The sequence below is a fragment of the Buceros rhinoceros genome, unplaced genomic scaffold (genome assembly GCF_000710305.1).
Source record: "Buceros rhinoceros silvestris isolate BGI_N320 unplaced genomic scaffold, ASM71030v1 scaffold3390, whole genome shotgun sequence".
NCBI lineage: Eukaryota > Metazoa > Chordata > Aves > Bucerotiformes > Bucerotidae > Buceros > Buceros rhinoceros.
Window position 1 is genome coordinate 105,139 of NW_010389030.1, and position 16,611 is coordinate 121,749.

The 16,611-nt window shown below is 38.7% G+C and overlaps 1 protein-coding gene across 1 annotated transcript in view; it reads left to right on the forward strand.

The window, feature by feature from the left end:
* The window catches only part of ANO2 (anoctamin 2, calcium activated chloride channel), a gene marked incomplete at its 5' end in the record, with an annotated part of 115,618 nt that extends 102,924 nt beyond the window's left edge, over positions 1-12,694 (forward strand). The window contains 5 exons of the mRNA XM_010132534.1: positions 1,773-1,925; positions 2,028-2,080; positions 4,013-4,194; positions 10,780-10,885; positions 12,413-12,694. Coding sequence (XP_010130836.1) covers positions 1,773-1,925; positions 2,028-2,080; positions 4,013-4,194; positions 10,780-10,885; positions 12,413-12,694 — 776 coding nt within the window. The remainder of the gene's footprint in view (positions 1-1,772; positions 1,926-2,027; positions 2,081-4,012; positions 4,195-10,779; positions 10,886-12,412) is intronic.
* Between the last annotated feature and the right edge of the window lie 3,917 nt (positions 12,695-16,611).

Consider the following 16,611-nt stretch of genomic DNA (forward strand, 5'->3'; position numbering starts at 1 on the left):
GGTGCGTGCAGGAGAAGATCCTGGAGAAAGCTGTTTTGTCAGTTAAGTGTGGGCTGTGACAAAAGTGCCTAAGGAAACTATTTTAAAGTAAAAAGTTGTGATTTTTACAAAAAGTGCAACAGATTCCTTCCATAGTGGAGAGAGAATTTATATAGTGATTTGCCAAAACAGAAGCCACAATAAATACGGCCTCATACACAGCAACCCTTTTTCTATCCTACTTACTTTATTCTGAAGTGTAAATTACAGTTAGATTTAGGTTAATCTTACCGGGATTACTGTCTTTGCGTTGGGGCAGCACGCTTTTCAGTCTCTTTCCTCTTCTTCTACTCCTCTAGTTTTCTGGGGTAATAAACCTCTCTCACTTCCCTGAAGTATTACTTTAAAATAATGTAGCGTTTTTACCAGGAAATGATCCAGTCTTGTGAGTAACATTCACCACTGCTGCCTTATTGCTTTCTGTGGAAGACACAGTATTTTTTGGCAATTCATTAATCCCTCAGCACCTTGGAGAGAAAAAAAAAAAAAAGTCATCCCTTTTCAGACTCGAATTGTACCCAACCTACCTAGATGAGGTAGATCCTGAAGTGCCACTGAAAGAAGGAGGAATTAAGGATATCCTGCCCATCTGAAAACTCAAGAAGCTTGCTTGGAAGGACTTGGTTTTCTACTACATTATTTCAAACATCTCTAGAACACTGGGACTTGTCAGAAAAACGTAGTTGTGTCTTGTGTTTGCCACATGACAGTGATTCATTAGCTGCTTAGAAGACAATTTGTTTTTATGAAGACAGGTCAGCCTATGCCCTAGAAAAGAGGCCTAGTGCACTCAGAAAAGCCTGGTCTTCTGCATATGTCATTGTACTGTGGGTGCTGAGCTGAACTCTGTGGTGCTAGTAGTCTAGTATTGGGAACAAGATGATACAAAGATGGCTCAAAGGGAGTGGGTTTCCTTTGTTTGGGTGGGTGGCTGGTTGGTTGGTTTGTTGGTTTTTTTTAACCTGTGGGATAAGCCAGGCCCGTTAAGTTTGTGTCTGTTCTAGCAGGCATGAAGAACTCAGGAGGTCTGTGCTTCATTGGAATACTACTTGTTCTTTAGGATTAGTGGACTAGTGCTTGCTTTCCTCTGAACTACTTTATCCAACAACAACAAAATAAAAAAACCCAAACAAACAAAGAAAAAAAAAGAAAGTGACAAGAATATTCTCTTTTGATAGGACTTAAAGAGGGAGATTTCTAACTTTGGAGGATATCAGCAACATAAGGAGGAATGAAAATGCTGTATGATCCCACAGGCTTATGCATCCACAAAAATACTTATGCTGTTCCTGCTCTTGGCAGATTGCCACCAAGTTTTCCAAAAGAAGCCGGGGAGCAACAGTGACATGTTGTAGAGTTTCTCCTCTTACTTGCTTGTGTATCATCTTCCTTACAGGAAAAAGATGGAAGAACAGCACAGTTTTATTCAGTTAATTATCTATAAATGCAGAAGAATACACTCCAAACCCTTTGTCCTTTTTCAAGTTTATTATTTTCATTGGCTTGTGCTTGTGGTAGAAACTAGAACCATTATTAGAAACATTCATAAAGCATAGTGACAAACCTTGCTTTCTTTCATATCCTTGCTTTGTGATATTTATTACTGGGACCAAATTGCAAAGTGGAGTTTTATGGCTTTTGTAACCCACAAAGCTCATAAATGGTTTGCTGTCAGCTGCATTTACCACCTTCCTTCACAAGATATCAAAAAACATTGCATATTTCTCTTCCAGTTATCCAGTTTGGCTTTGTCACACTCTTTGTTGCCTCCTTCCCCTTGGCACCTCTCTTTGCTCTTCTGAACAACATCATAGAGGTCCGGCTTGATGCAAAAAAGTTTGTCACTGAACTGAGAAGGCCAGACACAGTAAGAGAAAAAGATATAGGTAAGTAATGAAAAAACATTAAAGTGAAGATAAAACCAAATGTTCAATAAAAAAGAAGAAAAATGATAGTAAATTCATTAATAAGTTATTTTTCACTTACAGGAATTTGGTATAACATTTTGAGTGGTATTGGAAAGCTTTCAGTTATCATTAATGTAAGTATTTGGTTACACCAGTTTCTAACCATGATCTTGGGAACTTACATTGTCCCTCCAATATAATTTAGAGGTGAAATCTAATTTTCTCAGTTGCTATAAAAGACAAATTACCCAGTTCATTCTGTGGAAGTGAAATATGTGATTTAATTACAAAGAGGATGGACATTCACTCATTGCATTCTGTCTGTTGTTATGTTATGTAGGATGTTATGTTATGTTAGGAAGACTAATTCATATAAGAACCAGCAAAGATGGGGATGTAAGCAGGCAACACACCACATAATTGACAAAGATCTACTTCTCATTCATACCCATGCCTTTTTCTGTTAATTTGCAACTATAAATGTTGGTGTCCGTAAAAAGGATGTAAGTATAACATCCTAGATTCTGGGAGAAGAAAGTCCTTCACTAGATGGCATTAGCATTTGTCCTGATGTATACAGGTATGATTATATCCCTAAACATAATTTCTCCCACAGAGCGGGCATTTCAGTAAAAGTGGCTTTTCTTTGAGTTGGGTTACACACTTCCTAAGCTGCAAAATCTTTAACAGAACAATAAAGTCTTTCATAGAAGAGAAGGATTACACAAACATAATGTGTGTCTGATATACAGATATATTAAGTTTATTGCTCCACATGTATTCCTTAAGTAAAATTTTCCTGTATATGTTTTAAGATAAAAAAGGCTAATGCCCTAGAAGTTTAAACATAATACTATCTAGTGGGTGTCTGGCATGCAGATCGTAGAATCATTTACATTGGAAAAGACCTGTAAGATCATTGAGTCCAATTGTAAAATATAAAAGACATCAAAGCACTTTGGAACAGAAAACGAATGTCTCTACCGAAGGGGAAACATGTGCAGAGGTGTTATGCAATTTATCTAGTACAATAGCTTCCAGCACAACAGCACTCTGTAGCAGCACGTAAGCGATCATTAAAACTGGGAGAACTATAGAGCTTCCAGAGAAACAGTGTTGTTTGAGTTGAGTGGAGCACTGTTCATTTATGGCTCGGCGGTTTGCAAAATTCAAGGTAGGAAATCTGTGCAGTCCTGCACATACTCATAATTTTTCTGTCAGGCATAGATTTCAGGTTTCCGGTGCTGATCTGTGCTGGATGAGCAAAACTCCGCAGCCTCTCAGTTTTATCTGATACACTTTGCAGATTTATGGTCCTTGATTATTTTCTGTGTCAAACAAACCTGAAAATTTTATTTTCTGGGGATTCCATTGAAATATCACTTAGGTACCTTTACATGACAGAACTGTAAACATCTGCATACTCAATTTTTAAAAAATTAATGAATGCCCAGTTCTGCTACTTAATCTGAATAATATTGATGCAGAAATACTATTTAGCAAAACGCTGTTTGAGATGAATCTAATGAATTCGTGTTGATAAGATCTAGACACTTCTGTGTCTGATTCACTTCACAATTATGCCAATTTTAGACCAACATGAGATCCACTGATGTCAGATGTGTAAATCCTGATGCAGAGGGGAAATGGAGGATAATTACCTTACGCTCAACTGTTTTGTCTCAGATAACACTGTGTAACACCAAATCATATTACAAATTATACCAGCCAGCTATTACGTCTTGTTATAGTTTTTTTAAACTAGTGATAGACCTCCTAATGGCTCCAGGGATGGAAAGAGTTGGAGAAATGTACAGTACTTTAATTGCTTTTGCTACTCCGTGGTCTAAGAAATATTCCACTTCTCTTACTATAACCTTGCCCTGGAGAGACAGAGCAGGTTACTGTGCAATATTTAATTATACTTTCTGTACCAGGTCTGGCCATTTAACTCTCACTTCATCACCACTCTAAATTGACTTGAATGTGAAAATTAGCACCTGAATTAAATTAATCTAAACCACGTTAGGAATGAATTCTTGATGCTGTTGTTTTTTGTCTCTCAGGCTTTTGTAATTGCTGTCACATCTGATTTCATTCCACGCCTTATGTATCAATATGCATACAGTCAAAATGGAACCATGCATGGCTTCATCAATCACACACTCTCATACTTCAATGTCAGCCATCTCAAGGCTGGAACACAGCCAGAAAACTCCCTGTTTGCACAGGAAGTTTTATTCTGCAGGTAAAGTACTTCTATTGACAGTTTGCATAGTCAAAGCAATTGCTTTGGGTCTTTTGTCAGACAAAAATTTTCAAAAAGTGGGAACTGATAATACTTGCACCTTTAAAAAGGTTGTTTAAGAGCACAGCTATTAGAGTATTCTCACTATATTAGAAGATTCCTAGAAGGGTTTTTCCAGTGCATTAAAAGGCAAAGCAAATAATTTGTGCAGACTTACTTAAAAAAGTAATAAAATCCTTTCTTTATTAAGAGACATAAATTTAATTTAAAATGAGTTTGTAAATTGGACACACACTAATTCAAATCAGGGTTTCTTTATTAAGTTCAGTGTTTACTTGATAAGATCTGAAGTTTCAATATATTCTGCCCATCTTTAAAACCTGCACTGTTCCCCATCTACACATCTTATATTTGAGATTCATCTTTTCAGTCTGAGGAAACAAGGATCAACTTCCTTTAAAGTGTGTCCAAAATATCTAGTCCACTGTTCCCATAGTGCCTATGGAACATACCTATGGAGTAGTTCCAGTTTTGCATGAGAAATCACTAACACAGTTCCAGGGCTCTCAAAGTAACTTTACTTCTACAAAAATATGCAGATATTCAAAGAGCTGTTTTAAGGCAATACAACCCAAAGCCTTGGTTCTCAGATCAGTGCTATATCCTCCTTTTTGAAATCCCTTGAAATCACGCTGTTCTTATCCTCTGCAATGCCAAGAAATCATCACAAAACTTGCTTTTCCATTTCCTGTGGAAGAAGAGCCTTCATTTATATGTTGTTTACTACACACAAGTCTTTAGCTGGCCTCCCTTGTTTGGATGCATAATTTATTTGTATATGTTCACTGTCTTCTTCTGATGCATGTCAAGGTGTCTGAATCCAGTACTCCTGATAGTTGCCATCTGAATCTACCCTGGTTCTAAAAGCGGTTTCACCACTGTCTTTCCCAGTCTTGTTTCTCAAGCTAAGGTCTTTGCTCTCAGGCTTTCATTGTGGAGTTTTACTCTGAGAACAAATTTTGGCTAAGGTGCCAAAGGTGGGATTCTTGAAATCTATTGCCATATTCTCTCATCATCAGATTCTTGAAATCTATTGCCATATTCTCTCATCATCAGCATCAAAGGAAGGACGCAAAATCAGTTACCAAGCAGAGCAGAATGATGTGACAAATCTTAAAGGTGACAGTCACATACCGTCTAGCATCGGATTGGCGTTTTAATGCAGTACTGGTTTATTGAATACTCAGATACTGACAGAAAATACTGCTAGTATTGTAGATATTGTAAATACCAAGAAGTGTTTTCTGGTTAAAACTTCAGAATTCTTACCTTCTTTCCTCCCATTCACTTTAATTCATTGTCCTTGCCTGTATTCAAAATTCAGATAGATTTCTTCATTATGAGTTCCAATGATCCCTATATTTCTTCTTATCTGATATTCAGAGTTTCTTAAAGAAATAGATTTACAGATCAGATGTAGATAGCTAAGGCAGTTGGAAATTTTTTAAAGGGCTACTATTAATTTATGTCTATTAGTCTCTTCTATAAACCTGCAAGGACAACTCTCAGTGTGACATAGCTAAAGCTAGTTAGGATGCACTTTTTTGTCCTACCAAAACCTTCATCTTCATGTTAAAGTTGGGAAAAGATTTCAAATAAATCAAAGATTTTTATTACACCCCCTCCCCGAAATTCAATTAATTTGAAATATTTGCTGATTGTACCCTTCTAAAAATAAATTAATTTAGAAACTAGCAGCCATTTCAAAGCAAAGTTAGAAATTAACTTTGCAATTATGCTTCTAACAGGTGCTGTAAATTGCCTTTCAGAGCAGTTCACTTTTTTCACTGACTGTTTAAGGGATCATATTCCAACTGAAGAAACCAAAAACCTCCCTTTGTTCCTAAATTCCTGCACATTTCTAAATGTAGACTACATACTGATCACCACAAAATCAGTCTATTTTTTTATAAGGGCATAAGATATTTTGCTCAAATAGCTTGAGAAAGGGTAGATGGAAGTTCTTCAACGAGGCCTATGAATCAATAATCATCTTAGAGAATATTTTAAATATTGTAATGTAGTAGTTTTCAAAAAAGAAGCCTTAAAGTTGGCAATATTCAATGTAGTTTGCACATGTTTATCTCCACTCCTGTGCAAGCAAACTTGAACTGTACTTAGGATCCTGCTGATTTTAAAAAGAGTATCTATCTCACCTAACTAAAATGCACAAAAATTATGCATCTCCACTCCTTCACTGGTAGCAGAGTAAGTGCAGAGAGAAATCTTGCCTTTGGGGTGTACCTGCCTTCTTACCTCTTAACTACTGCGGAGGCTGGATGAGTGCATAGATAAGACTCCCAACTTACAAGCAGGTAAAGAGAGAACATTTAACTCAGCAGAGCCCTGTCCCGGTGTCAGGAACTTTGTTAATGGAATCTTTGCTGCCTTTTGGGAGTCACACAGACGACAGTTGAGGGTAGACAGAAAGGAAAAAAATATTTCTTCATAGACTGGTACATGTGAGAGTATGCAGCGTCTCTGTACTTGTAAGCCTGTGAAGTGCTTTTCTGCTCTTGGTTCCTAGCACTTTTTAATTTTTATACCCAAATTAGCCTGTGTTTTCCTTCAACAAGCATCTCAATCCATATGGAACTCCTACTTCATTGTGACTTTGCTACTTTCACTTTGCTAATATATACCTGGTCTCAGTCACTAGTGTCTATTTATGGTGTCTGACTGGCAGAGTATTTGGAAATGCATGCGTTAAGAACAGTGATGAAGTGCACTCCTCGGATTACCATGGATGCAACAGTGAAAAAATATAGGGAGAAGAAAAAAACTCACACTAGGTATGAAGGTTGTCCCTACATGATAATATCAACTCTGTGACCCTGAGAAAATAAATATTTTGCAGACAAGAAGCATATACTAAATGTTTGACCATGTACCAGTCTGAATGAGATACAGCTATGAGAGCATTTCTATCCTATTATCAGGAAACAATTAGGAAAATATGCCAGCGTCCACATTCACTGTTTCTCATTACCACCCGCCTCAGTTGAATCTTATCAAAATCTCGGCTTTGTACAGAACTATCACTGTGATAAAATATGGGGTATCTAGCTTGTGTCCCAAGAGACAGGGAACAAACACTGTCCCTTAAGCTGGAAATAAAATCTGTTTTTTCTGTTTCTGGCAAATACGTTGGGAACAAGCTGACCTCTCTTATTCTTAGATTTCTGTGACCTCTGGAGATAAATGTGGTTACAATGAGCCTGCGTTTTGCTCCTTACGGGCATTGCCAGAGATTAAGGTATCTTAAAAATAACCACACCAAGCCAGAAACAACTCTCCCACCAAACATTCAGATTACATTCTTTAAATATTTTGAACAACGTTTTCTACAATGCTGTGAACTCTTTGACACGGCTTCCAAATAAACATTGCTGTAACACTATTCTGACACATAGCATTGGTCATAATGATTTTTTTCAGAGCAAAATGGCATTTGTGTAGCTGAAGGCAAATTAAAAGCAAACCTTGATAAGTTATGTGACACTTTTATTGGTTTAGCCCTTTTAATCTTTATAATCTCATATGATAATGGAGTACATGAAAGCATGCTGATCACACTGGAAAGGAGAAAGCAGCGGATACAGAGTCATTAAAGGAACTTTTCCCTTAACACAAGTCTGCTCCAATATGCAGCAAATTCATAAAGTGTCTTTGAAGGAATTAATTTTCTTAATGCCCTGGGACTCATCTCATCTCCTCCTGGTGATCAGTGGTGAATTCTAATGTTTTTCCCTGAACAATTCTCATAAATGGCTGCCTTACTGAAGCCCTTCTTCCTTGTGATTCGGTCATGTTTTCTTCAATTTCTTGTCGAAGACCAGCTGTAAAAGAAGAATAAGCAGATCGGATTATTTAGACTGATTTGCAGTTCTACCTGTGTGCACATTTTGATTTTTTCTGCCAGTCAGTCTCTTTCCCCACCCAGTGAAATATACTAGTATATTTCTCTTAGCTCTGGCTTCAGTTCAGTTGTGTCTAAGTCTTACCTGGTCCTCTCCATCCATCCTTGCTTCCCCAACATTTCTCTACTTCCAATGTGGTTTTTTTTCTTTTTTTCCCTCAGAAGATTTCTATGTTCTGTTCTTAAACCGCATTGACTACTTCATATCCATGTCCCTTTTCAGTAGAACTAGAGTTGATTGCTATATTTGAAACACAGTAGTCTTTGCAGCACCGGTTGGTTGTTGTTCCTGGCATACCTGCTGAATCACATATTTTAAGAATGAAGAATTGAAGAGGTGAGGGAAAAGATGGTCTTTTTAAAAGGAAAACTACTTGTAGAACATAGTGGTTAGAAAAGGCCTGTGTTATTGCACTTTGAAGTCCCATGTGCCAAAAGAGGTTGGGAGGAGGCCCAGCTACATTGTCTGTAGCTCCAACATCATCTCCCTTCACCACATAAATCATTCGCTAGAGTTCTGTTGAATGTAGATTCAGGCACCATAAGTAGTATGATTTCCAGCTGAGCCAGGTGAAATTTCCATGGGGTCTGATGTCCTGCAACACTTACAGTTTGTGAAGCTCAGAGTACATTAAATAGAAAACCTACCACAGTTGGTGACCCTTCCAGGTGAACCTGGGCTCTGTTTCAAGACTGGGATTGATTTATAGTGCTAGGCAAAATCCACAACAAACTCCAGTGGTTTTCTTTGGCTTTGATGTTTGAGCAGATTAAATTCAAGGGAACTGACTCTGGCCCTCACTGCAGCCCTCATACAAAGATCTGAGCAGGATAGTCCACACTGTACTGAATTGGGGACTCACCCCCAGAGGGGAAATCTCACAGTGCAGGCACAGTATAGAACCAAATGGGAATCCCTGTTGTGCTGTGCACACACCACACCATAAACAAAACAAACAATCCAGGATCTAACACAGTCCAGATATTGCTTCCGTAAATCAATACAGCGCCCAGTTTAAAGTTCTTTTCTCCTCCCCTCCCTCCTCCTTCTCCCCATCATCAGTGTCTTTTGTCTCCAGAAGGTGCAACACAGAATTGCATGAATTTCTTAAGGTGGGGGGCAGGAGGTAGGGAGTGTGTGGAGTGTAAATATATAATTTAACATGCAAAACCATGTGGATAGAACCTGAAGGTAATTCCGGTAAGCACACCTGCAAACTGAAGCTGACAGATTTCATATATGAACCTTCTCCTTTATCCCCTGATGGAGGCTTTTCCACAGTCCAATGAATCTTACTGTCAGGAAGGGTTTTGTGGTATTCAAAACAGATTTTCCCTTTCTTAATTTCATCCCATTACTCCTAGTCAAACACTGCGAGCAGCACTAAATTATCCCTTTCAGTCCTAACAGCACAATTTGTGCATGGTTATTATATCCAACTGTGGCTGTTACTTACTGAAGTGCAGTAATACATGTGCTCTTCTTTAATCTTTTCTGGTGAGCCAGACTCCTCAGCCCCTGGATTGTTTTTTTGCTGAGATGTCTTCAATTTGTTGCCTTTTTCTTCTTTTTCTTTTTTTCTTTCACCACCCCCACCCCACCCCCCCGCTTTTCTTTCTCTTTTCTCTGAAATCCCCACAGCTGAGAGGCTGACTGCAGCATTCCAGGTGTGGCTTTGCCTGAGCGGCCCAAAGAAGGGCTAATACCCCCCAGCGCCATCGTGCCTTTTGTTAATACATCCACAAGTCATACTGTCCTGCTGCCATATTTCATACTTGTGCTAACTTGTCGGCCACTGTAAGCCACAGGCTATTTTCGTTGCATTTTCTTTCAAATTCTATCCTTTCAAAGATCCTTCATTTGTTTTGTTTTTAATTAATTAATTTTCATTTCCCCAGATTATTCTCATTGTGTTTCCTGTCTGTATTTCTTATTGCTTTCTGTGTTTCCTGCTATTTGCAAAACTTTCCAATTTAGGAGCATCTGTGACTTTTATTAGCCTGTTGTTTACTTCCAAATGATTGATGATAGTACTAAAAGCACCAGTCTTTAACTCCAAACCACTAAGGTTCTGTTTTATCCTGTCTAAGGCTAGACAGTTAATGCAGGAAGTGTCCTTCCCATGGCTCCCCCTGTCGTTAATGCAAAGACAGAAACTACCAAAATGTTAGTCAGATTTTATGTGGACTGAATTATTCCCTAAATTAATCAAGGTTTAGGTCAGGCTTGTCTCCTTTAGTCTGAAAATATCTTGTACAATCTCTACGCTTTAATTTCAATACTTTATTCCCTATATGCTGAAATCAATTTAACATTAGCAAATAAAGGAGGACATCTGTAAATCCCAGAAAATCTGGAAATTTCCAACATTAGAACAATGTTCTGATCTTGGTTACAACCGTGAAAACCAGACTAAGCTTGCTAAAGTCAGTGGAGATAGTCCAGCTCTAATTCTGGAATTTCATTTCATAATAAGGGTTGAAGTAGGAACATATGGAGATTTGGTTCTTTAGATTTTGTGATTGGGAAATCATGTTAATCAAAGCAATTGGTGCAGGAGGAGATTGCTGGAACTGTGTGATAACCAAGTTGTCTTCATCAACAGGTTCAAAGACTACAGAGAACCACCCTGGTCCCAAAATAAGTATGATTTTTCTAAACAGTACTGGGCAGTCCTATCTGCTCGCTTGGCTTTTGTTATTCTATTTCAGGTAAGTCTGTCGAGTTGCTGCAATTTCAGTCACAGAAATATCAGAGAAATATAATAAATAGGTTGAAATGCGTGTGCTAAAGGAGTGACATCCAGTAGAGCTTTTGTGTTTGCAAAAATCCAGCCTGATGTGCTTGCATTCAGATGCCAAAGTTGCATCACTGGGCTGCAGCACAGGCTCTTCCTCTGGAGCACAGCAACATATTTCCTTAGCAGACATTTCCTCTCCCGTCCACAGCCTGCATTAGCCCCTGCACTAGTAGAGATCCACAAAATACCCCAGGCTCTTGAATGTTTCAGTTAAGGGCGCTCTGTCAGCTTTCACACCCACAGGGTGCTGCTTTTAAAAGCATGTAAATGCTATGTAGGCTTGCTAGATGCTGTTCTTTACCCAAAGCAAGAAATAAACAGAACTAATAAACCCCCCGAGGTCTTTTGCTACTTTCTGGAGTAAATGGATTAAATTCTCCCAAATGTGGAGATTTCATTGGCAAGGGACTTGCTATCATGGCGTGCCTTCCAAATGGCAGAACCCTTCAGCTCTCCATCTGATATCCCTCCAGTGGCAAATTGGGCCCACCCCTCATATTGAAATCCACCTGGCTTTTCTCTTCACCTGCTAAATGTTCCTAAGTGTGACTGTGAATCTTGCCTGATTTATATTGCCCTCTTCTGTTTCTTTACTCTGCTTTTGGTAGTTTTCCACTGTCTACAAAACATTTGAAACCAACTGGTTATGCTGGGCTTCAAATAGCCTGCCTGTTGTTCTGCCAGAGTACATTCTCTGGTTAATTAGCTCCATTGTCTCAGATGCAGACAGCGAGTTCATGCTAGTAGCCTTGTCAGCAAACATGCTCACACATGTTGAGGCATTACACAACACAGCAGTTTTCAAAACATTATCATAATAAGTATAAACCTCAAAGCATATTTTCTCTATAAATTTCACAAACAAGCAAAGTTTTTGTCCAGTTTGCTTCCTGCCTCTGTGTTATGAGCATCACCTGTAATGACCTGGACACTTGAGGTTCAGGGTTGTGGCTTGCATGCTGCAATACTTCTGGCTGAAGTATTTAAAGAAGCCAGAAGTATTTAAAGACAAAAGACCATGAAAGTTGTCTCCTGTCTGCTCAGACTGCACTGGAAACATATAGATGTGATTGTGTTGGAAGATGCTTCTACTGATGTTCTCCTTAGAGTAACGGATTCTGACCTCAGCCGCCTTTGGTCAGAACACCTTTGGACACCTGTAAAGAATAAGATTGTTTTAACTACATAGGCCATGAATCAATTGATGAATCCAAGTCCTTTCCCATTTAAACTTAACTAAAACATGTTTAATTCAGCCTCTCTCCTGAGGAGTAGCGCACAAACGCTGTGCACACACACACAGAAAAAAGCTGTTTCTTGAGCTAAGGCCTTATGCAACTGCTTAACACTACATGCCATCAGCAAAGGTTTGGGTTTGCTCTAGTACAGGTATTCTGGTTTTCTTGTACTTGCTTCACATCTGTTGCTGTGTTTGCAGAACCTGGTGATGTTCCTCAGTGTTCTGGTGGACTGGATGATTCCTGACATCCCCAAGGACATCAGCGAACAGATTAAAAAGGAGAAGAGTGTGCTTGTTGACTTCTTCCTGAAGGAAGAGCATGAAAAACTGAAGCTGATTGAAAGCTTTATCATACGCGACAAGCAGAAACGCCAAAGTGGAACCAAAGGCGAAAGGATCCGGGCTGCTAGCTTCTCTCAGTTTAATCGAAGTCAGAAAGGCAGCTTTGCCTCCTTTAGCTCACAGCACACAGAAGTGTGACTCCTTAGGGAGGGAGTCCCTATAGTGACTGCAATACCTGCTTACAGTGTGATGTGATTCTGAACCTGGAACAACAGTCGAGGAAGACACAGGGAGCACAAATGGAGGCTTCTTTCGCTTCCTTAGAAAATCTGTATGGAAGAGTCTCCAATGCTTTTTATACGCTATCTGGGCTGCAGCATTTTCAGGTTTTATCGGCGCAATATAAGGGCTATACTGTGGCTGTAGCTGGTCCTTGTGGTGATGCACGTGAGTTGAGTAGGCACACAGGCTTTCCCTCTTCCTGCAGACAGCTTGAGGGCACGGGGAATAGAAGGGGCCTCCTGCTCTAATCTGTAACCTTTGGCAGATCTGACTGACTGTGGAGAAGTGTGCTAGCTGCCAGTGAAAGGTTTATAAACATGTGGAGCCTCAGGGGGTCATTGTGCCTTCCTAATGAACACTGACACTTGGAGCTGTCTCTGTAGAGCACGCAGGGCTGTTGTTAAGGTCACAGAGCTGTGGGACCAGAAGGAATGAAAATCACTGAACGCTTGTGTCTACGGATACATTGTGTTTTGCTTAGCAGGAGCTTGCATGCATGTGCTAATAAGCAGAGAGGCCACAACATACACATCAGAATGAAGTAAAGATGCTAGAACCAGGGAAGATCATTGTTATTTAATATCCTGAACAAAAAAAAACGTTGCATGTTTAATTCCCTCTCACTTAGACTGGGAATTCAGCCAGTGTCAAGAGGAACCAGGCTACTAAGCCAACACCAGTGCGAAGCTGATGAGTGAGAATGGAATCAAGCCTTGTAAATCATGTGACATTTCCAGGTACCTTGCACGTAAAATAACAAAAGTTGCTGCTGTTGTGCATTTACTGTAAAGTAAAATATTTTGCAGAACTGCATTTCATTTGAAGATAAACATATTCATTAATCATGCTTTCGTCGATTAACGAATAACTTTATTCTGCTATGAAGGAAAAGAAAACTTTCTTTAAAAATCATTTACTGTAGATGCTGCCTCTAACCCTACTTGAAATTCAGTCTCTATAAAATATTTTCTTATTTTGTCTTCTCAACAATGCTTTTGCTTTCAAAACCATCAAAATGACAAATCAAAGGAAGTGCTTCTGTTTCAGGCATTGCATACAATATGATTGCTCCTTAACATACTGGTATATTATATATTTCTGAGGCCTAAGAATTTCATTGTCCTCTTCAATGGAAAGATTTTTTTCTATGAGAACTTTTGGTAATTTAATGTGGGATGTGAAAATAATTGGGGTTTTTTCATTCAGTGCCTAAATTAAAGAAAATGAAAATGGGAGAACTGTTTCAGGGTGGGCTGAAATTTAGGTTCATTTTGGAGTTTCAGTTTTTAAAATTTCATTTAGGGTGATTTATCCCTTCTATACAGTAGATCAAATTTGAAATTATAACGTCAACTTGAATAAAATTGCAAATGTTTAAATTTATTGAAAGTAAGTCTGGCTTCTCCAAATGTTTTCTTCTTTTTTTCCTGTCAAAAGTAATTTGTTGAATTTTAAAAATGAATTTAGAGAATGTTCTTCCCCCCTCTGAAATGACTTTTTTTTTTTTTTAATTAATAACAATTTGCTAGGGATATTTCCCAGATCTCAGTTTGACTATATATGCTCAAGACTACAAATACAGCTTGTAAATGTGCAAAAATGTGTAGTATTACAATGTTTTTCCTTTTTATATATATACATTATCTAAAACAAGCTACTGGAAGAGCTCCTGATGCAGCATGTATAAACTATTGATTGTGTGTGTGTTTGGTGTTTCTAACTAGCTGAATAGATAAGGAAATTATAGGAAAATAGTCTTCTTCTTAAATATAATTTAAGCTTTTTCTTAGTATAAATACCTCATAGTCACCTGTGGTCATGTGAGCTACATCCTTGTCAAAAGACATGTTATTGCATCTTGAGGAGGCTCAGATGATGGGATTTTTATGACCAGAACATAGCTGTTAAAATTTAGGTAGGTTCCCTCTTCAGTCACCAGAGAGAGAAAGGCACCAGCAGCCAACCACTCGTCCGATCCTGACACTGCAGCCTGAGACGAGCAGATGAAAAACCTTGGAGGATGTCCATCTCCACCTCCATCCCTGCACTGCAGCAGGAACTCCAGTGTCTGCCTTTTAGATCGTGAACTTGTGCTTTAGAAGACCAACACCTAACCTCTTGAGACAGAGTGCTTAAGATGTTTAGATCACTGAAAAACCTAGCAATTGCTAGTTTCTCAACTGATCATGAATTTTTTGTTTTATTTTAATTTTACCAGTTGCTTGAATGAATATACTTTTGAAGAATTTGGCTCCCTGCTGGAAATCTGTGACAGGGCTTGAACATCTACTTTGTTTTCCCCCCTTCTAAGATTAACATTTAAATAAGGACACCGTATCTCCTAAAAAAAAAAAAAAAATTGTCTCATTTTACTTTTGAAAGACAAACAAGCCCTGCTGGGGATTTCATGGTCTATAAAGCATGACAATATTAATGACATCTATTCCCTCACTTACAGTAGAGGGTATTCTAGTGGTGGGTTTGGGGGTTTGTTGTTTACAACTCAATTTTCTTCACCCAAAATGCTTCTAATGGGGAGAAAAGCTCTGTTTCTAAACAGTAGAAATATCTTACCAAACCTTTAGATTATCACAATGCTCCCTTTCTTTTTCCAGGTATGTGGGAGTTCATGCATAAACGTGTTTAGAAGAGGCTTACAGGTTGCATGGCACCCCCTTTTCTAGTGGCTTGTTTGATGAAAGATATTCAGAGTTAAGGCTCTTCTTAAAATAGACCCATTTTTGCTAACCCTCCCTCTACCCAGGAAATACCCTCTTGTCTTTAAAAACTGTGAGTCACTCAAAAACGATCAGAAAAATGCTATCCCCAAGTCGAATGCATTAGGCTGTTGTTACACAAAATTTCCATAATAAGCAACTGAAATGCTTGCTATGGTCCAAAAATGATAATGTGTTTCTAGATTTCCTAGCAAAAGCAACTAGAGAAGTCAGCAGATGTACACTGATGCTCTGAAAGTTCTCTTGAGGTTTATATATTTCACCCAAACAAGGCTGGGAAAACGACATAGCAGCAATCACGGCAGACGTCCAGATGGGATCTACCACGTTATCACAAACAGAACAGACAGCTCAATTATCTTCATCTGTGGTATGGTTTCTATTTTTCTCTTAAACTTAAGAGTCTCATTCACTGAGAATTCCTGCACCTTTGGTACTTGGCTCAGGTGCAGTCCCTGAGGATTCCATCCTTTGTTAAATTTCTATGGCAGCCTCTGGATTCTCCTGACACTGCTTCCCATCAGCTCCTGTAATTGTAGATCACTGATTGGGCATTCATTCATTCCCAGTTCTAACTTATCTCTTTTGAACAAAGCAAGACTTTATCTGATCCCTTTTTATCAGCATGATACTTGTAAGTCTACCCACAAAGCACCCCCTTACCATAACTTGTGTCTCAGAAGCAGAGAATTACTGTTTCAAGAGATGTACATGGAAAGCTCTCTCTAGGGAGGAAAACAGCGATGCAAGTAGAAACACAAAGGTAGTAAAACCTATGAGCTATTGTCACTTCGTGTTTTAGCAATGAAAATGAGCCACAATCTCTGTGAAGGGAAAAGAGTGAGCAGAGAAGAAATTGCATAGATGTTTCTGCCCATTTAGTTCAGAATTTCATGGCCCTTTGGACTGTTCCACGATAGAGAAAGTGAAAACGCCAGTTAAAACAGACAAGCAAACAAATAAAACCCCACAAGCCTTTGTGTACGAGTAGCTAATACCTCTCCCAGTCACAAACCACTAAATCCGTACTCTAGGCTTCATATGGAGTTGTATTAATAAGAATGTACATAATTGCACATCTAATCCAAACAGTGT